General features: G+C 41.1%; 1 protein-coding gene across 1 annotated transcript in view; it reads left to right on the top strand.

The window, feature by feature from the left end:
- Positions 1-887: 887 nt before the first annotated feature.
- SLC3A1 (solute carrier family 3 member 1) overlaps positions 888-24971 on the top strand; it is a 253009-nt gene continuing 228925 nt past the window's right edge. The window contains exons 1-2 of the mRNA XM_044060042.1: positions 888-991; positions 1150-1786. Coding sequence (XP_043915977.1) covers positions 1267-1786 — 520 coding nt within the window. The 5' untranslated portion in view covers positions 888-991; positions 1150-1266. The remainder of the gene's footprint in view (positions 992-1149; positions 1787-24971) is intronic.

Genomic DNA, 24971 nt, shown 5'->3' with positions numbered 1-24971 from the left:
AAAAGCCAGGGTACCTTTTTGGCTAGCCGTGTATAGGCCCTAGGGCCGATAGCCTAGTACCTACCTATGAACCTATATATCTAAAGAAATAGAGGTTATAAGATTTCTAAAGTACTAGGAGGTTCATGTGATGGGGTAGAACTGAAGGAAAAAGATGTTGGGAAAGTGTTTTTTCACTGAAAATGTAGTGGACTCTTGGCATGCTTTCCCAGAGTGTTTGGTTGGGGTTGAATTAAATATTAGGGCTATCAAACTTGCATGGAACAGGGTGAGCATAGGTAGATCGAAGGTGGTGCCATACATTGGGAATGGTCATTACTTGATAGGCATCATGTCTCTGTTGTTGTCAGTGTAATACAGTATATTTGAATAAGTGAATTGTTTGGACTCCATTTTATGGTAATTCCTATGAGCTCAGGAATGGCTAGAATGAAATATGTAGCCAGAAGGGAAGTTGGGATATGCATGTAAGGAAAGAGCAGCTTAATTATCTGTAGTCTGGCAGAAAATGAAAAGACCAGTCATGCCGATGAAATTTCCACTCCTGTCAACAGCAAAGGTGCAATTAAATTATAAGTCTTCAGGTAGGACATCACAAGAGAGGAAAAAGTACGGACTAGTGTACTGCATGACTCAAACGCCATATGGTAGTGAGGAAGTGAACTAGATTTGTGTGATTTTTTTTTTTTTTTTTGCTTTACAACATTTATACAAGTGGTCTGTTTATTTGGCCAACATTTTTTTTGTGTGTGTGATGCCACTGAAATGTCCTGATTTGGCCTTCCTGAAATGAACAGAAAGAGTCTTCATGGTCAGCTGAGCCTCATGTTTCACATTCACTTCTGTCAATGATTAAATTGCATGGAAGAGATCAGTGTAGCACATTACCCATGACTGTTAAGCCTGCTAGCCATTAAACTGGATGTTATCAGTACAGACAAACTTTAAAAAAAAAAAAGTAAAGGATTATAATAATTCAATCACAGTCCAGGTAAAATCTCATTTAACTTTTCAACCTCTTCTCTCCCTCCCTTTCTGTCTGTTTTTCTCCTTTCCTTACACTCGGCAAGCACCTTTGTAAATATTTCTTACTAACTGAATGGTGATAGAGGGTTAAAGTTCAGGTAACACATTCTCGGTATTTTGCAGGTTCACTGGGCACAGACTGCAGCCTTCATATAAAGACACCTTTCTTGTTGGTTTCACTCACATGAAAGGAAATCACAGTCCGTAGATCAGCTGCACATCAAAGAAGAGGACTACAACATGTCTAAAAAGGAAGATATAGAGCTAAGAAATCAAGAAGATACCCACACGTATAACTCTATTCCGGAAGGCAAAGAAGAGAAGAATGTGAAAAATGGCATAGACAACTGCAGCTTTATTGCAGAAAAAGATGTTAAACAAAAGGATGGCATAGACAACAATGCCTTTATTCAGAAAGATGAACTGACTACACCACATGAAAATGACCGCACAGCTGTATCTGTTGCTGTCCCCCTGGATTCTCCAGATGTGCAGCTAACGCAGGATGGTAAAATCAAGCCTTATGCCGGAATGCCCAAAGAAGTGTTGCTACAGTATTCAGGACAGGCTTGCTACCGATTGCCTCGAGAGATTTTGTTCTGGCTGTCGATTCTGATGACACTTTTACTTATCGCATCAACGATTACCATCATTGCCCTGTCACCCAAGTGTCTTGACTGGTGGCAGATCAGTCCAGTGTACCAGGTATATCCCAGGTCATTCAAGGACTCCAATGATGACGGCGTCGGGGATCTTAAAGGCAAGATATCACCCAGTTTCTTTTACTCTGTGAACAATAGTTATTTATAAGAGTGCCACAGTGGGCAATCAGTTCCAAGCTGGTGTCAGAACTGGCATTTTTAAGTTTATAGCTGTATATGAGAAAAACATGTAACTGTTCTTTCTTTCTTTATTTTTTTCTTTGTTTTTGTTTCTTACTGCTGCCACACATTCCTCTGTGCTAGTAATCTACAACTAATACTTCTTTCATTTTCCAGGGCTTTCCTGCTGCCCCCTGAACATACCCTATCTCACATACCCCAAAGAGACAGATGTGGGATCCTCACAGAAAGCAACACCATAAATTATGTGGTGTCAGAGTAATAAATTTATCAGTCATTGTGAATTTCCATCTACACAGCTTATTTGCTTTTTTATTTTCCTTAATTTGTCATACCAACCCTTTAGGACACAAGGGGAGTCTTGCAAGCTGTAAAAAGACAACAGTATGCTTTGTTTTTGAAGCATGCCATAAACTCCCAATGTAGTTACACAAGTAGCGTGAGAATTGCTACCTTAAAAATGCATCTTGCCTAAAATTGAAGGCAGTTGTATAACATTTTTTGTCACTCTTCTTCCTGCCACTTACATGAATAATAAATACATCTATTGCGGAAGAGAAATAACAAAAGTATAAGAGATGTTTTAGTATTAGCTTTGATCATACCTCTCAAACTCTGAGGTTGAAAAATCATGGCACTTGCTTTTAAAAACCATAGCAGGTCTGAAAGAGGAATATTTTCTTATTTTTCAAAATAGAAGATCTTTCTGAATAAACAACATACAGTTATCAATAATACAACTTTCTTCAGGCTTTGTTTAGATATTCAATAATTTGGGTAGCTTTAAACACCCTTAGAAAGTTCTTTAGAAGAAAATAATTATACCTAGGAGGAGAGGCGAGGCAAAATCAGACAGAATAAATCATAGAGCTGTGCCTAAATCAAAGCAGTTGAGAGGTGTGGCTTTGATTGTGACATTCAACATACCCATTTGCAATTGTTTTGGTCCCAAACAACAAGTGCTGCTGCAGTTTAAACATTTTAAGGGGTTTGAAGCTGTCCTGTTTACACTCTCCTCCTTCAGCTTGGGATTTTAAGTATAAATTGCTTAAGCATACCATTTCCAATATGTTTGTGTTGAAAATGTCTTTTTTTATCTGGGGGAGTGACCTGCTATTTTGTATATCGTTAGTAAACCAGATGAGTAAAGTAATATCAGTTTACCAGAAATTTATTGATATTTAGCTTGACATGTTGACATTGTATGATGTAATGTAGGCCCAGAAGAGAACATTTAGCATATAGATGTGTCATTAAGCAACATGCATGCTTCATAATATGTTTAATTAATAAACAGAAAATACAATCTAAATGTCAGGTTGGAATTTATCTAGGTAAATGGTTTACCTGACATTACTAGTGTGTGCATTCCTTCTGATTAAGGAGGATAAAAACAGCATAATGATACCTGATATTTAAAGTTCAAGAACTGTGTAGCTGAAAGGTAGAAAGTCTGAATCTCAAATGTCTGGCATTATTTTCTGACTTCACTACACAATGATTTGCCAATGATTTACCAGAAAACCACAGCTTTATGAGAAACAGACAAAAATCTGGACATTTTGTAACACTCTCTACAGTTGAGAGGTATGTAGCACACTTACAACTTAGCAAAAGTCAAAAATTCATATAGTTTTATTTATTTCTTTTTGTTGACTGGGATAGTTGGCTATTCTACAAAGGACCCATTTCAGTCACAGTCCAGAAATTACAGCAAGAAAAGAGCCATGAAAAAATTACAAAATTAGGAGCACAAAGGCAACACATAGGTTTGTAACGAAGGTACACAGTAAAATAGGGAAGGAAACATTAGTCATTTCAAACATAGTTGCAAACTATTGTTACAGATAAATATTTTGTGAATGGTAAAATAAGTTGCTAATACAGTCTTCCTGTGGACTAATGCTGTTATCTCAAAGTGGCTGTTTGCAGCAGCAACACGTACTGCATGTTCTACTGATGAACTTCTTTTAAAGCTCTAATAATTAAAAGACTTAAGCTGAGTCTTAAGCAGAATGGCTGTGAAGTGTGTCAGTACTTTATACAGGATTGGGTGTGGGAAAGCAGGAGAGGAAAAAGCAAAAAGAAGGATTGATAGGATAACTGACCGGAGGATGGTAAAGAAAGAGATACTTAAACTTGAGAAGAATAAACCATAGGGACCGGGTGAAATACCTCTCAGAAACAGTACAAAGCTACTTGGAGTGGTGGCAGAACCTCAAATAGAATTGCTCAGCAAATCCACTCTGGTACATCAGACTTAGTCTTGGGACTCAACTCGTAAGTTTGCCCTTAGTAATGACCATGGCAAATACTGAGAAAAACAGTGGCCAGCTTTTTGGAGGATAGCCTTCAGGATATTAGAGAGCATGGATTCACAGCCACGCTACGCTAACAACTACAAGGGCCTTTTTAAGCCTAGCCATGCATCCCAAATCTCTGACAAGTTCTGATACCCTTGATAAGTGTAAGCATGGGCCTGGGAGATGAACCATTTACAGGTTACCTCTGTCCATTAGAGACATAGGTGCCAAACCAGGGATGAATTTCCAGTTTCTCATCCAATTGTCCAAGTTTCACTTAAATTGGGTTAGGGAGGAACTCTGCTTCATATGGATGGGGATTCTGTTCCATAGATGGGATAGTCTCTGAGATACATACCTATTTCTCCAACAGGTCCTATTTATATCACAGGCAAGGTTTAAGTCTTTAGAATGGGTAATTCTGGCGTTGTTTGTTTTGTGGATCTGCAGGAGGTCCATCAGAGTGGGGTCTGACAATGCCCTGTATGCCAGGCATAGATCTCCCCTCAAAAGTCTGCAAGAGACAGAATACAGGGATAGAGCCTTAAGACAGTCTGTATAAGACATTTTACTTATGTCCTGTATTCTTTTTGTGAGGAACCACTGTGGATGGTCAAGTTGTTGGATATGCCTGGTTAGGTACATACCAAAGGGGCATTGTACTCAATGATAGGTCTGATGAATGCCGAATACAGTGGAACAATAACTTCCTTGGACTTAGATGCCACACCTTTGTTTGTAAGTTGTGCAACATAGAATGATTTCCTCACCACTGTAGACACGTGATGGTCAAAGGCTAGATTACTATTTTTGTGTGTCCCTAAGTCCCTGACTACTGGGTCAACTCTAAGGGATGTGTTGCCAATATGATAGTTACCAGGGATGTATGACTTCCCAAAGGATACTATCATGCATTTCTTGGCATTTAGTTTTAGTCAATGGCTCTGACACTAGTTATTTGTCTGTGTCAGCCCTTTCTGGAGAAAATTTGTGTCAGTGTGAGATTCAGTGACAGCTCCTAATTTGCAATCATCTGCAAATTTAGTCAGCCAGAGACCATTGACATTGGGCTTGACTCCTGAAAAGTAAATGCCAAAAAGGACCGATTCAGGGACTGATCCTTGAGGGACCCCACTTGTGACTGGCCTCTTTGTAGAGGTGGACTCCCCAGTTCTAACTTCCTGGGTCCTATCTGTGAGTCATTTGACTATCCACCTGGTGACATACAGGTTTTTACCTAACCTCTTGAGTTTGTCAAAAATGCCTGAGTGGGGTATTGTTTCAAATGCCTTGGCCAGGTCAAGGTAGGCAGTGTGAATGATTTTGCACTCATCCATTGCTTTGGTGACCTTCTCAAAGATGTCCACCAGGGTGAGTAGGCATGATCTGCCCTTGGCAAAACCAAACTGGGTTGGGTCCAGTTTCTGGTTGTTTACCATATCTCTGTTGATCATCTCCATGATAATTCTTTCCATGGCTTTACATATAAGACTAGTGAGACTTATGAGTCTGTAGTTTCCAGGGTCTGTAGATGGCCCACTTTTGTGCAGAGGGATGACTGTGTTGCCTTTCTACATTCATGAGGCACAAAGCTTGTTTGGAGACTATAGTTAAATAGTAATTCCAGAGGCCCTGATAGGTCATGTTTCATGCTATTTAGAAGGCATTCTGGGATGCTGTCTGGGCCCATTGATGCAGTGTTCTTGGTCTTAGGGAGAGCATTAAGGACCTGTTCCCTAGTGACAGTAGGGGGAGTTATATTTGATGATATTTCTGGAGGGAAGGTTGAGAGGGGGAGAGAGAGGTAAAGTTGGAGCTGAGTTTATCTGCAAGGAGGTTTGCTATATCTTTTGGCTGAGTATAGGTGGCTCCATTTACAATGAGCTCTGCACACAATTGTGTACTGCCTTTAAGGTTGTGGACATAGTTAAAGAATGCTTTGTGGTTGTCGTTAACCTTGGAGGCCTACCTTACCTCAAAGTTGGCTTTGGTAGACTTTATTTGTCCTCGGAGTTGTTTTTTAGTTTGATAAGAGTGATTTTATCCTGCTGGGTGCTGCACCTCCTAATTGTTGCCATGATTTTCTTCCTCCTGTTATACAGCCTATTGATTTTGGGATTCCACCAGGGTGGCTTGTTTTTTGAGTTTGTTCTGTACTTCTTTCTGGTGGGTACAGCTGCCTCTGTGCAGCTATTAACATGCTTGTACAGGGTTTCTGTGAACAGTTCTGCATAGGCAGCAGTGCTCTCAGGATTTATGGGGGGCTTGAAATTTTGCCAGGTTCTCACTTAATAGCAGGAGGTTATCCTTAGAATAGTTCCTGAATATTCCAGGTTTAGCTGGGGCTTCAGGTTTTATTGTTACTTCAAAGGAGACCATTTTGTGGTCTGACCTTACCAGGGAAGGCATTAGAGTAGGGGTGTGCAGCATACTCTCATATTAGTGAGGAACAGATCCAGTATGGTTGTACCCCTGGTTGGTGTATTAACCGTCTGGTCCAGGGAGTTTGTGTTTACAAAATACAGGAATCTCTGCACCTGTATGTTTGGTGTTGTATAGGATTCCCAGTTAATAGAGGGGGTTATTAAAGTCACCCACGAATATGGTATTGGGTTGGATGGTCAGTATTTCTAATAAGTTTAAATACATGGTATGGGTTTCCTGGATCATAGACGGGGACCTATAGCTGGCAAGGAAGTGATAGTGGATTTTGCCTATGGTGATTTGAACATGGAGCAGCTCAAGTGCTGTTTGACTAGCCTTGAGGTATATTTATTTCTGATGTAAATAGAGACACCTCCACCTTTAGTCCCCGTCTGTGTAGTAGCTGGTCTAAATGTGTGGAAGGCATTTTAACCTTGCACTGTTGGTGTGCTCTCCCTGGCTTTAAACCATGTGTCAGTGACCGCACAGACATCAGCATTCTATAGGTTGAAGAGAGCTTCTAGGGGGTGGAGTTTTTTGTTTAGACTCCTAGCAGTGAGCAGTAACACCTTTAGATTTTCTTGGTTTTGATTTGCTCTTTTCAAAGTGCTTTCAGTTTGGCATTGCCAAAAAAGGCACTTTGGGGGAAGACAATGTTTTACCTAATATTCGAAAGCCTAGAGGGGAGAGGTGCAGACCATCCCTGGCAAAGCAGCATGGTCTGTTGACCATCTCCTTCCATGCTGACAAATATTGCACCCCCTTAGAATGACACCAGAAACTAAGTCAATTATTAAAGTCTCTCATCTTTTTTTGTATTGTGGCATTATTCTTGGAGAAGGTAAAATGCCTCTCAGTGCTAAGCTTGTACCAGCCTGAGACACATTCCGAGAGCTCCATGATGTTTCCCTTCATATAGTCCAGGGAGGTACATCACAAGGCATTTAGAATGGATTAATGGACAGAATAGTATAGACTAGAATAACTTATTATTTTAAAATGCCATGAGGTAACTAGAAAACCAAACGGATCAATAAGGGAATGACAGCTGCATAGTGCTTGATGTAAGTAACACTAACTAGGTAGACCACCATGCAATTCTGCTGGCTTAAACACATATGTATGTGTAAACAATAACACCTGACAAGAGTGGGCATTATAATAACAGACTGCCCTTAGGTACTGTAAAGCCTGACACCACAGTTGGAGTGCCTCCTCCTCACCCAAAAAAGTAGACCCTGTCCTTGTTTATTTGCATAGAAATATTTCAGATAATAGCCTGTAAATATGTGTATCTGATTGCTAGTTTGTGTGTGTGTGTTTGTGTGTGATGTGTGTGTGTGTGTGTGTGTGTGTGTGTGTGTGTGTGTGTGTGTGTGTGTGTGTGTGTGTGTGTGTGTGTGTGTGTGTGTGTGTGTGTTGTGTGTGTGTGCGTTTCTGCTTTTTTATGTAGTGCCTTTAAGCAGCATTTGGTATTGCAATACCTACTTGAGCGGAGCTATGATATTTTGCTTTGCATTTTCTTACAAAAAGCACATATTTTAACAACAGATAGTCAAAGTACTATTTTGAAATACCTGAACTATATTGCTGTGATGGGGTCGAAATAGAGCTGTAACATTTTATACTGCTCTTTATAGCAAAGGACAAGTACAACAAAGTATTTTAAACCGATTCTAGAAGCAGTATTTGGCGTTGTAGTAGTTTACTATCTGGTCTGGAGCTGTGCCATCTTGCTTTTCATTTTATGAGACACAGCATATATTATCAGTCTAGTTGTAGTCTCTGGTAATAAGTGTCATACTCAACCTGTAGTTTTGGGGTGTAACATTGACATGGGGGCGGGGTCCTACATTTTGCACTGCATTTTATAGGAATGGAAATGTGAGGCATAATAAAGAAAAAAATGTTTTATTTATGTACTATTTTGCAATACTGGGCTTTTTTTTTTTTGCTTGTTTGTCTTAACTTTGAAGTGTTGCAGTTTGACAACTGTTTTGACAACTTTTGATTTTGAACTCTGCAATCTCTGTTTTCCATTGGAAATCACACTACAGGCGCACTTTTCCTATGTATACTGGCAGAGATTCATTTATTTTCAGAGACTGGAAAGCTAGTCTATATAAGTTCAAGGTGAGTGTGGTGGTGTAGGGGAGGCTTACTCCACTGCCAAAACTGCTTACATTTCATTTTTTCATTGGTTTGAATGATTGCTATAGTTGAACCAGTGGCTTTGAAATCCAGTTATATGTCAGAGACATAATTTGAGTACTGTGCTACACTGGCTAGGATTTTGTCAATGCTTATGTATGGATAATACTCATTTTCAATAATACGTGTGCTTGTATAACTTTCTGTATTCTCCCCATCAATTTATACTCAAAAGGGAAATGCTCAAGCTCTCAGAACTATATTTTTGAGGCCCCCTGGGCTTGGACAAGTGACCTGATTAGGCTCTTGGAGTGGAGACATTTTCCGCTGAGGATGCTGAAACACCAGTGTTTCCTGGACTTATTGCTATTGGTAACCATTCATTCCTCTATATTCTAAGTTTTGGTTTATTATCTATTTTAGAATGTGATACTGATGGTCACCCTCTTCTGAACATGACTGCAGTCAAAGATTTAGTCAAAAATTTGTCCTGAGGTATAACACTAATAAATTATCTTTTTTCTGAAAATGGTAATGCTAGGGCACCACAAAAAAAAACTTTGGGTAGAGAAATTCATTGTTGCTGTTTCTAGGTAGTTGCAAAAACCTGGAGCCAAATCTCCAATGAAATAAAACAGCTAGACACAATAAATAACTTTAAGGTCTCACCGAAGAAACACCCACTAAGCAACTGGTTGTGCTCCTGCACTGCTCCAGGCTGAATTCCTAGAACTCAGCCACACTCTTTTTTTCTAATTACATTCTATTAATTCTATCTTTTTTAACTTACACACAGATGTTTTTATTCTAATATAATTGCTATATGCTACCACCCAAAATGGGCTTCAGTACTTTTTGCATGTTTTTACATAAGCTCTTAAATATATACTAGGCTAATGACCAGGAGGTCCTTTATAAGCCTAGCCACACATTCCGACTCAATTGTGTCCCCATTTAAAATGGCTGTCTGTTTGGAGGGGTATATTAGTTTGGAGGTTGCTAAAGGTTCAGTGGGGAGTATCTTAGTTAGGAAATATTTACTGTTGGCTTCTGTCTATCATAGACATGGGGGCAGACTGGGAGGTGAATTTTCGATTTTCCATCCAATGGTCAAGGTTACATTTGAATAGTGTTAGGGATGGACTCAGCTTCACATGAATGGGGAGCCTATTCCAGAGGGTGGGGGTTTCTTTGAGACACGTATCCAACTTGCCATCATGTTCTATTTATGTCACAAGCAAAATATATATTCTTAGATCTAGTGTTTCTGGTGCTATTCATTTTGTGGATATGTAAACGGTCCATCAGGTCTGAATCTGAGGATGCCTTATATGTCAGGCATAGATCTCCGCTCAGTAACCTGTAGGGGGCATACTGAGTATAGAGAGAGGTCTTTAAGGTGATCTGTATAGGACAATATGTTAATACCCTGGATTCTCTTGGTGAGAAGCCTTTGTGGCCATTCCAATTTTTGTATATGCCTGGTCAGGTGCATGCTGAAGGGTCATTCTACTCAATGATGGTCTGCTAAGGGCTGAGTAAAGTGTTCCTTGGACCCTGATGCCATACCCTTGCATATAAGTTGGCAACACAGCATGATTTTCTTACTACCTTAGCTATGTGTTGGTCAAAGGCCAGATTATTGTCAGCATATGTTTCCAGATCTGCTACTGGTTCAACTCTTAGGGGTGTCTTATCAATGGTGTAATTAAGCTGTGTCAACCTTTTCCTAATAGGCCCTATAATGAACTTCTTGGCAAAAAGTATTAATCTGCGGCTTTGGCACCAGTCATTTTTCAGTGTTAGACCCTCTTGTAGGATGTCATGGGAGAATGTATGATAGCTCCCAATTTTCAGTCATCTGCAAATTGGTGAGTCAGAGGCCCTTTATATTAGCCTTGAGATCTAAGAAGTATATGCCAAACAGGACTGGACCCAGCTCTGAGCCCTGAGGTACTCTGATGGTTACCAATCTCTTGGTGGAGATGGTCTCACCAATCCTGACTTCTTGGATAATATCTGTAAGCCAGATGGCAATCCAACAAGTTGTGTAGGGATTTACGCCTAGTCAGTGAGTTTGTCAACAATACCTGAATGGGGTATTGTATCAAATGCCTTAGCCAGGTCTAGGTAGGTGGTATACACCATTTTCCCCTCATCCATTGCCTTGGTATCTCTCACAAGGAAGTCAACCAGGTTAAGTAGGCATGACCTTCCTTTGATAAAACCAAACTGGGATGTTCGAGTGTCTGTAGGTTGCCAATGTCTTTGTTGATCATTTCTATCATAATTCATTCCATGGCTTCAGATATCAGACTAGTCTGACTAATGGGTTGGCAGTTTCCAGGGTCAGCTGATGGTGCACCTTTGTGAAGATGGATAACTGTTGCAGTCCTCCATTCACGTGGCATGTACCCTGTCTTGAGGCTGTAGATGAAAAGTGACTCGTAGTCCTGATAGGTTATGTATCAAGTTATTTAGGAGGCAACCTAGGATATTGTCTGGTCCCACTGAGGTTGTGTTTTTGATCTTAACTAGTGCTGCCATGACCAACTCCCAGTTAATAGTTGGGAGAGTTGTCAGTATGAATTTCAAGGGGGGAGGCAGGGGAAGAGTCGGGTGAAGTTAGAGATGAATTTATCAGCCAGCAAATTCGCCATGTTACTCTGCTCAGTGAAGGTGGTACCATTTAAAACAAGTTCAGCACACTGCTGTGTGTTACCTTTAAAGTTTTGGACATAGCAGAAGAAGGTCTTGTGGTTTGTCTTTAGCCTGGAGACTATCTTGACCTTGTAATTGGCATTGTTGCATTTAATTAGTCCTCTCAGTTTCCTGTTTAGTTTAATTAGTGAGCTCTTGTCATTATTAGAGTTGTTATTTCTGATTTTTGGCAGTGACATTTTTTCCTTTTGTCGTATGCCCTATTAAAGTTAGGATTCCACCAGTGTGGTTTGTTTCGAGAGTTTGTTTTGGGCTTACTTCTGGTAGGTACAGCAGCTTCTGAGCAGCCATTTACATGGTTTTACAGGGTTTCTGTGAACAGCTCTGCATAGATTGCTGTGAACATGGGTTTCAGAGGGACACTGAATTTTGACAAACTGTTGCTTAATAGGATGTTATTTGCTTTAGAATAGCTCATAAACTGTTACAGGTATTGCTGAATTTTCCATTTTGTTTTTTGTTTTGAAGGAGGCAGCTTTGTGATCTGACTTCACCAGTGTGGATGTGACACTGGGGGGTAGGCATACATCTCAACTGTCCAGATTTTTGCAGCCTGTCTACATTTTTGCCTCATATTGTTAGTCTGCTCCTCATAAAATATGTGGTTTTCTGGCAAATCGCTGAGGATTGGAGTAATTAAATAATACTAAATAACGACAAACATTTGAGTTTCAGACTTCATATTCTTCAGAAAATGCATGCTAACACAAATCCTGTTATAACAGCAATATTTAAAATCTGTCCCTACTTTTGGGCCTTGTCCCCCCATTATTGCAGTCTTTGTCCAGATTTCTTATGTTAAGAAGTTGAGACATGAGGGGATGCAACACTCTCTCATATTGGTGAATAATAAGTTTAGTATGTCTGAACCTGTGGTTGGAGTGTGCACTATCTGGTCAAGGGTAATTGTGTTAATAAAGTCCAGAAAACATTGTGCCTGCATGTTGGAGGCAGAGTATGTTTATTCTTGGGGTATAGATGGTGATCTATAGCTCCCTAGGATGTGGCAAAGACTTTATCTTTGGTGATTTGCACTTGGATGATCTCCATGGCATCATCCCGTTTAAGTAGAGTACAGGTATATTTGTTGCTAATGTAGATTGAGACACCTACATCTTTAGTCCCTCTCTGTGCAGCTAATGGTTTAAATCTGTGGAAGGCACTGAAGCCTGTGGCTTTAAACCATGTCTCAGTAATGCCACAGATGTCTATATTCTTCAAAGTGAGGAGAGCTTGTATGGTGTGGAGTTTCTTGTTAAGGCTTCTAGCATTGAACAGTAACACCTTTAGGTTCCTTTGGGTATTATTTACTAAGCTGGTAGTTTTCTCAATATGGCATTGCCTACAAAAGGCTCTAAGGGGAAGGATAAATATTTAGCCAATATCTGGAAGCCCAGGTGACTGGTGTAGACCATCCTTGGGAAGATAATGTGATCTATTAACCATGTCCTTCCATGTTGACAAATACTGAATTCACCTGGAGTGACACAATAAGTTCATAGGTTCATAGATTAATACTAGGCTAACTACCCGTGTGGGCTATTTTAAGCCTAGACAATTAATCCATATGAGAATCAAACCCTGCAACTTGTGTCTGTAAAGTAAATATCTTAACCATTATGCCAACCTGTCATCCCCAAACTTTCATATCTTCTTTTCATAGGTTAATATTAGGCTAATTACCCTCGATGGCCATTTTACACCTTGCCAATAACCTGAGGTCAGAATGAATCCCCTGTACTTTCTGCTTATGAGATGGAGACCTTAACGATTATGACAAATCCACCCACCAGAAACTAAGACAATTGTTAAAGTCAATCATTTTTTGTTCATACTGTGGAATCATCATTGGTGAAGATAGAATGCTGCTCAGTGGAAGGCAGATACCTGTCTGAAACACATATTCAGAGAGATCCATAATGTTTCTCTGCATATAGTCCAGTGAGGTACATCTCAAGTTATTAACACCCACGTGAACTATGATAGAATTATACTGGTACCTGTGGTGCAGTGACTTGAATGCATCCATAATGTGGTGGCTCCTGGCTCCAGGTAAGCCCTCCCCATAAGAATTTTTCTTCCAGGTAACCACTGATAACATCTATTTCTTTCATACATGCTTTTAGCTTCTACCTATGCCACCTTCTACGTAAATGGTATCCAACTAGAATTCTTCTTTCTTTAAGTACATCCTCCAGTACAACCCTTTCACTTCCTGTGTTATCCATCTTTACATATTCTGACTAAATCTGACTGCTGAATCCTACACTAAGGCACTGCGCATGAATAGTGCCATCCCAAATAGAACCAAGATGCTCTCCTCCAAAAAAAAGGAAGCTAATCTGGTGGTCCCCTCCTATAAACAAACTATACAACAGAAGGAAGAAACTGTTGCAGAAAAGAGGAAAATCCCATGATGCAAAAAACCCTCTTACCAGCCTCAGTAAGAAGCTGAGAGCCCTCATACAATCCTCAAAAGCTAGTTACGAAAATAAAATTACCAAAGATTCCAAAGACAACCACAAGGCATTTTATAGTTATGTCAAGAATCTAAATGGTAATGCTCAGATCTGCTCTGAGCTACAACAGAACTGCATTAAATATACTGATCCCAAGGATATTGCCAATATCTTGGCAGATTGATTTAGTGCCAACTTCACCCCCCTCTCACCCCCTAAAGGGCCCATCTAAATACCAAAAGATTGCCAAATTCCAGTAATCACGGCCACACAGGTAGAAACCGCACTCTCCAAAGCTAAGAATACAGCATCCATGGGAAGAGATGACATCTCAGGCTGTGTACTACATGAACTACAAAATGAACTGGCACCTCACCTAAGTGCCATGTTTAATCATAGTCTCACCTCAGGCTTCATGCCCACTGAGTGGAGCACAGCTACAGTTATCCCACTCCACAAGGGGGAATCCACCTTGGATCCTGGGAACTACTGTCCCATCAGTCTGACGAGCCTGATCTGCAATGGCATAGAACTCATTATCATGGAACATAAACAAAGACATTGGCAACCTTCAAATACTGGACCCCACCAAGTTTGGGTTCATGAAGGGCCGATCTTGTCTCCTGAACCTGACTGACTTCTTTGAATCAGTCTCCAGAGCTGTGGACATAGGTAAGGCAGTCCACACAGCCTATCTGGACCTTGCCAAGGCCTTTGACACCATCCCCCATTCTGGAATCATAGATAAACTTACTAAGCTGGGCAAAAATCCCTACATCACTCGATGGGTTGCCAACTGGCTTACTGACAGAACCCAGACTGTAAAAGTAGCTGACTCCAAATCCAGTTCCAGACAAGTGACAAGTGGAGTACCTCAGACTTCAGTCCTGGGACTGCTCTTGTTTGGCATCTACATCTCTGAAGTACAGGCCAACACTAAGGGACTCTGGCTAACAAAGTTTGCAGATGACTGCAAACTGGGAGCCATTATAGAATCCCCAAATGATGTGGATATTCTACAAAAGGGCCTTACAGAAACAGATGTCTGGTGCCAGTTATCCCCATTGGAAAAAAAACATGTACCCATGAATTACCACATAGGTGGCAGTACACTAAACATCAAAAGTGTGATGAGAGACTTAGGGATACAGGTGGACAGTGGTCTCACCTTCGATAACCACATTGCCACAACAGTCAGGAAATCCTTCTATGTGGCACACCTCATCACTAAGGGATTTTCATCCAGAGAAAAGGAGGTCATTGTCCCACTGTACTCATCCCTCATTAGACCCATTATAGAGTATAACGCCCCATTTGGTATGTACCTCACAAGACATCTGCAACAGCTGGAAAGGCCACAGAAATACCTCACTAAAAGAATCACAGGCTTAAAGCAGATGCCATATGCTGACATCTATAAAAACTCCAGCTATACACTGCGGCTTATCGTCTACTCAGAGGCGATCTCTGCTTAACATACAAGGCCATGTCAAACCCTGAGCTGTTGTACATGCTCCACTTAAAGAAATCCCAATCCCTCAGAGCCACACGCTCCAGGAATCTAAACCTTGTCATCATAATGAACAAAACATGCTGGAGGGATAGGTTCCTGACCCAGAGACTCCCCATACTCTGGAATAGACTGCCCATACATGTCAAGCAGAGTGCCTCCTTGGCCCTCTTCAAAAGGAACCTTGATGATTGGATGGGAGATAGGAAATTCACCCCGGGGATCATGTCAGTTGCCCTGCTAGACAGAGGTCCAGGAAAGTAAATATTGTGGGAAGAAATATTGAGGGAATTGTTATGACTAGGCTTGTATAGGCCCTACGGCCGATAGCCTAGTACCAATCTATGAATCTATAAAAATCTGACTAGATAAGTTAGCTAGCTACTCTTAAATGTCAAAAACGTCTGTAATCACCTGCCTCATGTTTCACTAACTCAAACGTGTATGGAAGCTACTCAGCATTATCCTACGCAATGAGATATTATATGACTCACTATATTGTCTATATTATGTTATTTTTTTTCTGTTATGTATCATATTTTTTCTTATCAGTGTAGCTTTTCTTCCCAGGCCTCTGCTAAAAATGGGAGAAACCCCAGTTGGAATTTCCCAGTAAACAAAAATAAATAAATACATACATACATACATACATACATACATACATACATAAATAAATAGCTCTCTTTTAACGTGTCTGCTACTCTAGACTGGGACTTGGCCAGAGTTATTAAAGATTCACATAGTAAGATTCCTTGACTTAAATTTGTATGTGTCAGTATGCCCCAGAATATAGTCCCCAACATCATCCTTTTTTGATTTCTTTCTACATGCCTGCACATAGTTGGACATTTATGGTTTGCTTTCACATGAAAAACACCTACTGTAGACAGACTGGTAGTGGACTGGACACTTACCGGATCTGTGGCAGATGATTTCTCCTTCCTATATCAGTCATATCAGTCCACCATCACCACCATGTTGCCGTGTGACTCCCTTGAAACAGGAACCAGTGTTGTAACTTGTTTAAAGTTAACATGGATGCAGCTTTCCATGGGTTAAGAAGAGTTAAGATCTGTAATTAGCATATGGCTCCTTCCATAAAGATATTGGTTAAACCTCTGCATTTCCCAGACTAGACTAAGGGATCTTCTATCAATTTGTCTGGATTTATTCTCATTTAGGTTTAGTTAACTGCCTTACAGAAAGTGTTAGATGTCATCATATGCCATCCTTGTGTTCATTCACTAAACCAGAATTCCCATTAAAGGCAGCCTTTTAACAGACTATTTAATTACTTCTTGTTGGCATTCTAAGGGGGTCTTCTTATCCTCTGGAATATTGTTTAATCACTAACACATCCCCGCTTCTTCAATACATTACCCGATGCTTTCTAGTAACAACAAAACCATTATCATGTCCCACATGATCATCCATTTTCTAACTTAGCTGTTGAGCCATTTTACAGTTTAAAGGTTCCTGCCATTCCTAAACCAGCACTGAAGTACCTATTCATGCACTGTTTTTAAAACAGTTGTCATATAGCACCTACACTCAAGAGAGTATTCTTAAAGATTCATAATGGTACCATGCTACAGTAAATGGCACCAGAATATTTAACATGATGTGGCCCGATGCTGATTCTGTATGCAAAAGGAGTTCTGGCACCTCACCATCATGCCAGGGATAGTAAAACATGACAGTGGTGGTAACAGAGTGACCATGCTAAGGACAGCCTCAAGCAAGTGGCATGCCTGAACCTATCAACATTCACACACACAACAAAGCATCTTATACTTGCAAAACAGGCACTGACTATATTCCATACAAGGCCATAACAGCAAAGTGCCAAGTCATGCCATCATATAAATGGGAAGGAAAGGATGAGACAGTAGTGTGAGAAATGTCGACTGCAAGCAGAGGAACATAGAGAAGGCCAACGTGAAGGGAAGATAAGTGCTGGTGGGGGAAGAAGGTCATTTTTATTTGTGGAACAGGATCCCATTTTCTCTGTTTTATTTAGGGTACAGCAAGAAGCTTAGGAGGAGGAAATATGGGGAAGAAGGAGGATATAGAGAAGGAACTATGGGTAGACAAACTAACATGTAATGCAGACACAGACTGACAGGGGAGTTACTGACACAAGAGCTGGGGGTAACAGGGGAGAAATGTAGACTAACAGAGGATGGGCAACTAGTGATGGGGAGGAGCGGACTACAAACAAGGAATTAGGAGTGGCACATAAGGAAGGAGAACACTAAAATGGTTGATAGGGAGGAGTGCAGATGGCATACCTTACCAGCTGAAGGGGAGCACACCCAGATGTCAGTTACCTCCTTTGATGATATCATAGGTGGGTTCCTGATCTGGTGGCTGAATGGAGAGGACCAGCCAGACATGTGATTCTATCAGTCATATAAGGAGATGTGACTCCAGAGTGCCAGTGCCGATGTCCAGCTGCTAGACCACCTTTGTCATCACTAACCATCTTGCTTGCTGCCAGGTAACAGGGTGAACTCTTCAGACCACTTTCAAAGGAGGACCCTTTGCCCACCTCTTTACTGGTGGCCACTGAGGCCACCAATGACTCCTCCAGATCACCTTCTTCAGGGTGATCTTCATGACTCTGCTGTGGAGCAGGCCTAGGGACTGCTGGTGATCCAGCAGCAGGCATGGTGCAGAGATATGCAGTCAACAAATTAACTCAATACAGCATATTAGCACACATTTATGACAATTTATTCAAATATTACAATATAGACAGCTGTAACCTACAATTACCTTACCCCTACCTAGGAAATCTGTCATGTCTGTTTAGACAGGCCACTCATTTTCTTCGCCCACATGCCAGAGTCAATAACAAACTAGTCTCCAGTCTATTCCTAGATCTCTCCAAAGCCTTTGACACTGTCTCCCAACCCAAGCTCCTTACCAAACTGTCTGACCTTATTTTCTCTAACTCTTCCCTGTCATGATTCTTTAGCTACCTTACAAACAGGCAGCAGTTTGTCAAATAGCTCCCTTCCTACTCCCCCTTTCTCCCTGTCAATACTGGAGTACCAGTACCACAAGGTTCCAGTCTCAGACCACTACTCTTTAACATTTTCACTGTCTTCACACTTCCTGCTCTCAATCCCTACTCATACAATATGCTGATGACTCTACTATCATCTCCATCTCTGACAATCTCTCTGACCTCCACTCACTCACTCACTCACCCAAAACTCTTTTCTCTCTGTCGAAAATTGGCTTACTCATCTTAAATCATCATTTATCATTTAATCACTTAACAACACTGTCATAAAAGTCGATACACACACTAAACTATTGGGTGTGAACATTGACGATCAACCTAAATTTGATCTGCACATATTAAACTGTATTAAAAAAACACTTCAAAAACGTGGACTACTTTATAGAAATAAAAAATTCCTCACAAATGACATTAGACTTTCTCTTGCCTATGCCTGTCTTCTTCCCAGACTTCTCTATGCCTCACCTATCCTGACCAACGTAGAATCCTCTCTAAAGACTAAGCTTGAACTCACTTACAACAAAATTGGCAGATTCGCTGCAAATCAACTCTAAAACTCTCACCACTGCCTTTCCTTACTAACTTTAAACTGGTTAGAATCCCCCATCAACTCTTACTCTCCCAACTGTCCATTATTCACTCCATTCTAAACAAACCCATCTCCTGCCCCGCCATCTCCTCACTTATATCCCTATACACCCCCAATAACTCTCTTCAAAGCCCTGATCAGTCTCTCTTAGCAATCCATAAGCCAAAAAGAAAATAAGACAAAACTTATTCAGCTACTCAGTTACCCTAGTATGGAATAAACTCCCACTGAACATTAGAAATCTTCTGCACACTCAAAGCTTCAAAAAAGCATTAACTGAAACCCTACTAAAATCTCAGATCTGTACATGCCAAAGCCCTGATTAACTCATTTACTGTTCTTCCCTCCACTTTTCCTTACTGTCTTTTCTATTTACTAACTTCTCCCTTCTACACTATGTCTTAACTCTTCCGAACGTATTTCTCAGCTTGCTCACCTGCACTTCTCCTTACTGCCTCTCTTCCTGCAATTCCTTTGTTGTAACCACCTTTAAGTGCTACTTGCTTCCTGTCTTCTGCCCACTGATGTAACAACAATGTTTGTACCACAAATTACATATGTCTTTTATCACGTATTTAATCATGGATTTAATCAAACTAGAAGTGTGTCAATATTGTATTTAAAAACCTCATGCACTTTAAAATCTCTTGTAATTATTATTACCCTCTGTTTGTAATTTGTAATCTGTTTCCTTATGGGTTTTTTTCCCCAAGGCCTCTGCTGAAAATGGGCTCTCGCTCAGCTGGACATACCCAGTTAAAAAATGTCAAAATAAATAAAATAAAAAATATCTCTGGCAAAAGAAAATAATTGCAGCGACAGGTGACAGAATGTAAAAAGTCATAGCAAGTACATAATACTTACAATACAAAGTAGGTTTCCTTTCCATAACCTATGCATCCCACTGGTGAAACAGGTCTGGGTGGCACCTTCACAGGTCACTGTACCTGTTCTTGCACTACCCACCAGAGAAGGCAATACCACTGTCATGGCCCTGGGAAGCTGCTGCCAGGCATCAACCTTATAGAGGAGGCCATCATACTGGGCCAGAGCCTGTTCTCTGCAGTCCATGTGAAGTAAGTGAAAGAAGAGTTGAGTTTCCTGGCTGCACCAGGCACCAGCCCTGATAAAAGTAGTACCTTAAGAGGATGGGGGCAAGATATGCAAAACACCATCTGTCAGATGTTTTACAATGCATCTTGGGAGTTAGTGGCAGTCTCTCCCTAGAAGATCAGTGACAGAGTCACAGTGTAGAACATCAGCAGCTCTGTAAAACAGGCAGGCCCAAGATACAAAGGACTTGATAAATCACATTCAGAACTGTCAACACTGATTTTGATGCAAGTTAACCACTGCTACTCATACAAGACCAGGTTAATATTACCAAACCACAGTACACTACTTAATACCCTGACTGCAGAGTTCTGGACCTATTGCAGATGATTAGGGCTAAATCTAAGAGCCCAAAGTTGGGGCATTACAGTAGTCAAAACACAAAGGTACCACAGCACAAATAATGGCAGTATGATCATTTTGTAGGATTAAATGTTTTAGTCTTAGAGAAAGTACAGAGATGAAAGTATGGTGACTCCTAATCAGCTGGCACTTGGTTCTCTACTTTTACTATGTTATCAAGAATAACTCCTAGATCTTGAACCCTTGGCACAAACTACAATTGGTTTCTGCCATAAAATATTAATGAGGAATGTCAAGGAGCCCATGGACGTCTTTCCTTAAGAGCAACCACTGAGGGTAGTCTAGGAGAACACTGATGAAGAATCCCTCAAAATCATGCACAACAGGTCCTTGCAAATCCTGATGGTTGGTGTAGATGTAATAATCCACAATTTACACCTACTTCAGGGACATTTTCAGAAGAGCTATGGACTCATTAGGAGCCTGCTCCTTGTTAAAATTGGATGTAAAAAAACAAAAAATTCCTCCACTAACATCACCCTGCCTATGTCACAATATTACACAGAGGCCTAGCAGTATAGTCATGGCCTAATGAGATCTAAAATTCTCATCAATCCAGGTTACCCTCCCACAACAAATCTATGATAATCACTGTCTTGGCCTGCACCAATCTAGTATTAGATAACAAGTCACTGAGAACGGAGCCTCAAGTGTTGGTTGTCTTTATTGGATGATGATGGGAAATATAATACAGGCAGAAAGAAAAATATTCTGACAAGGCATGCTTTCACTGTAGGGTGGCCACCAGTAGCCCTTACAGGATTCAGCCTCCAACAACCAGCCAAACAAAACCCAAACCCCATTATCTTGTCTGATGGCACCTAGCAGTGCCACTCTGATGATATCACAAAGAAAACAAAAGTGATGGACAGAGACAGTAAAAGGGCATGGGATTACAAAAAGGTTACTTTCATATACCACCCCTATTCAAGAGTGACAGATTTTCATGCCAGCACCCAGTGACTGGAAGGCAAAAGATTAGAATCAGAAAAAGGGGATAAATAAGCAGAAAACAAGATCAGAAATAAACTTAACAAGGACTGAAGGCAGATTTTAGAAAGCTCATAGAAAGCTTAAAAATCAGTGTTACCCCAAATAAGTCTGGTTGAAACTGAGACATTTCTTTTGATTAAAAGATAATCAACATTCACACCTCAGATAAACCTCATTGGCTATCATACTGCCACTGCACAAAGCAAGTGCTGCTGCTGCTGCATGGGAAAAACAAAACATTTGTTCTTTGCTTTATCATTTCCCCCCATGTCTGCCAACCACTGAGCTGTTCTCCTACCAGTCTCAAAGTCATTCATTCCCCTGCCACTTGGGGAGTCCGCAGCATGGAGAAAAGCACTGAAAAGGAGTCAGAATACATGCAGCCATGGATTAGTATGTGCCCCCACCTGAATCCACTGATGTAAGCAATAATGACATTTCTGTTTAATCCCTAGTAGATGACATAAGTACCCATGTTTCTGCAGGAGCCTACTACACCATTCCCATGTGATTGTGTTCCCACTCACTCATTCTTCTTCTTTTGGTTTATCCCAGTTAGGGGTCACCACAGTGGATCATCTGTCCACTCATGATTGGCAGTGGAGTTTTATGGTGTCGAGTTGCCTGCCCGGTGTGCAACCTTCCACGGAAGGCCCACACACACACACACACACACACACACACACACACACACACACACACACACACACACACACACACACACACACACACAGACACACACACACACACACACACACACACACACACACACACACACACACACACGCACTCACACCTAGGGCCAATTTAGAGTGTCCAATCCACCTACTGCATGTCTTTGAGATGTGGGAGGAAACTGGAGCACCCGGAGGAAACCCACATGACCACAGGGAGGACATGCAGACTCCCCACAGAAGGCACCCCAGCCGAGAATCGAACCAGAGAACCTCTTGCTGTGAGGCGGTAACGTTAACCGCTGCACCACCATGGCCACCCTGCTTGACTTCATAAGCTAGGCCCACATCCTGATTAATGGATGTATCTTTTTTTGTCTGCAAGCTTCCACTTGCATATGGCAAAGCAGCCAAGTGGACTATCATGGGTCTAGATTACAAGATTGAATATTTAGGTGATCAAACATCTAAACATCGAACTTGTAATATCAAAAGCAAAAAAAGGGCGAATGGCCGATTTAACACTAGGGAAAGATTTCCTTTGGCCGTTCGTTGGATTTTGCAGTTTTGTCTGCTGTAGTGCGATCTTGGAGTTGGTATATTTAGGCGGGGGGGGGCACAGCCCCCACGTCGGGGGTGTGGGGAGTGAAGCCCCCCACTTAGTTTGAGTGTAAAGTTATTTTTCTATTTCCGTGGCCAATGGACGTCTTTCCCTGCAACGTTCAATGTTTTTAGGTTCGATATTACAAGTTTGATGTTTAGGTGTTCAGTCACCTAAACATTCGATCTTGTAGTATAGACCCAACTGTCATACCTTCCCTTTGGCAGACAAACCAGCCACTAATAGAAATTGGGTTACCTGTGTTGGAGTCAGGGCTTTACCCCTCTATGCCACACAGCCTGACAAGTAAACCAATAAACTGTCAGGACTGACTTGTCTACCTAGTAGCTGTAGATAAAAAAATCAAGCTCAAGCCAACACCTAATTATTAAACAATTTAAAGAATAACAGAATAGTTTGAAAATGTTTTGAATCATCCAGCTCACCAAACAGACAGAATATCATGCCAGTGCATGACTAGCAAGTAATGTATGCTTGAAGTTAGTTAAACTGACATTAAGAATAAGACTAATATAAATCAGATCTGTGGTGTAGAGGAACAAAGCATTGATTATGTTATAGGCAACCTTCATTTGGCTAGTGGTTTGGATGCCGCCTTCTATCATTCCCTACCAGGCAACCTTCATTTGGCTAGTGGTTTGGATGCCTGGTAGGGAATTATAGAAGTGAGTGGCTGCTGCCAATCACCCATCCTGGGGGGGGGGGGGGTTGATTCTGGCTCACCGCAAAAGTGACACCTAGTAGGAGCACTAGGCATTCACCGTGTGGACTTCTGAGCCAGCTGAGCTCCCACTTCCATACTGCATTTGCATTAAGTTGTTGAGGACAAACTAACATGCAGATATATGATTCCTCTCTGGAGGTAGTGACTGTGGCCTCAGAAGAGCTGTAACTGGGGGAGGGGTTTACTCACCTAGGGAGAGAGTAGGCAACCCACAGGACAAACAAGCTGGCCCTCTCCCTACTGCCTGACTCTCCCCAGAGAACAGAGGGCTGATTAGAGTTCCAGGGCAGGAAAAAAATAGGCTGCAGGGCTCTCAACTAGCCTAGGAATGGGAATCGAACTGTAAGTGAAGGTAGAAAAGCCATTGGATAAGGTTCTGGGGACCCCCCCCGCCCCAGAAAAAAATATAATACTGATATACAGACAAGAAGCTAAGCACTAAGTCAGAAATCCCCTAGCAGTTAGTACAACTAGCAGCTAAAGGCAGACACAATTTGCAGTAGCTGAATAATTCAAAAACTGAAATAAACCAGGCAGTAATTAATTGGTTAAGAATTCGGTAACCATTAGCAATAAATTAAAACTATATTGTTGTCTAGGTGGCAATAAGTCAAGTGGTCAAGATTAATCAAAACATATACTAAGCAACCAATGCAGAGCCAAGATTATTAAAAAAATATTACTAGTGAGTGTAACAACTATGAAAGAGCATTTCATTTAGCAATACAAAATTGTTTCTTTCTGCCTGAAAACAATAGGAAGCAAAATCCCAGGATATTGGGCTATGGTCACTCAACAGAACAAACTGATAATGTATTTTCAGTCGCAGAAAGCTGTGACAGGATTCTCTTTATGCAAAAGATGAGTCCCAAAGTCCTCAATGGTGATTGAACAGTTAATTAGAGGAAAAAGCTTCACCTGAGATGACAAGCAGAAACGAAGAAAGAAGTCAACCATGATTAATTTCAGCTCCAGAATATCTGGAGAGCCAAAATAATCCAAGATGGCTCAAACTAAACTGGAGGCAGATTAAATGTTAATCACAAGCTATGCAACTAAGGCAGATGTGAAACATCCAAATGATCAAATCAACACTTTGCCTAACATAATTACTGGGATTCAGCACTGTTGTTGTTGTCTTTCGGCTTTTCCTGGTTAGGGGTCGCCACAACAGAACTCCGGTCTGCTAATGATTGGCAGTAGATTTTGACGAACGCTGAGGTGCCAGCTCGATGTTCAACCTTCAATGAAGGCACACCCATTTACGTATGTCTTTCGAACGCCCACCCAACTGGGGGAAGGACATGCAGACTCCACACAGAAGGCACTCCCAGCACTCCAGCCGAGAATCGAACGGGAGAACCTCTTGCTGTGAGGCAACAACGCTACCGCTGCACCACCACGTATTGGCTGATCAATTTTTTAC

The sequence above is a fragment of the Protopterus annectens genome, chromosome 1.part0 (genome assembly GCF_019279795.1).
Source record: "Protopterus annectens isolate FY-2018-M chromosome 1.part0, PAN1.0, whole genome shotgun sequence".
Classification (NCBI taxonomy): domain Eukaryota; kingdom Metazoa; phylum Chordata; order Ceratodontiformes; family Protopteridae; genus Protopterus; species Protopterus annectens.
Note: the sequence above shows the minus strand (reverse complement) of the source record. Positions and strands in the feature narration are given on the sequence as shown.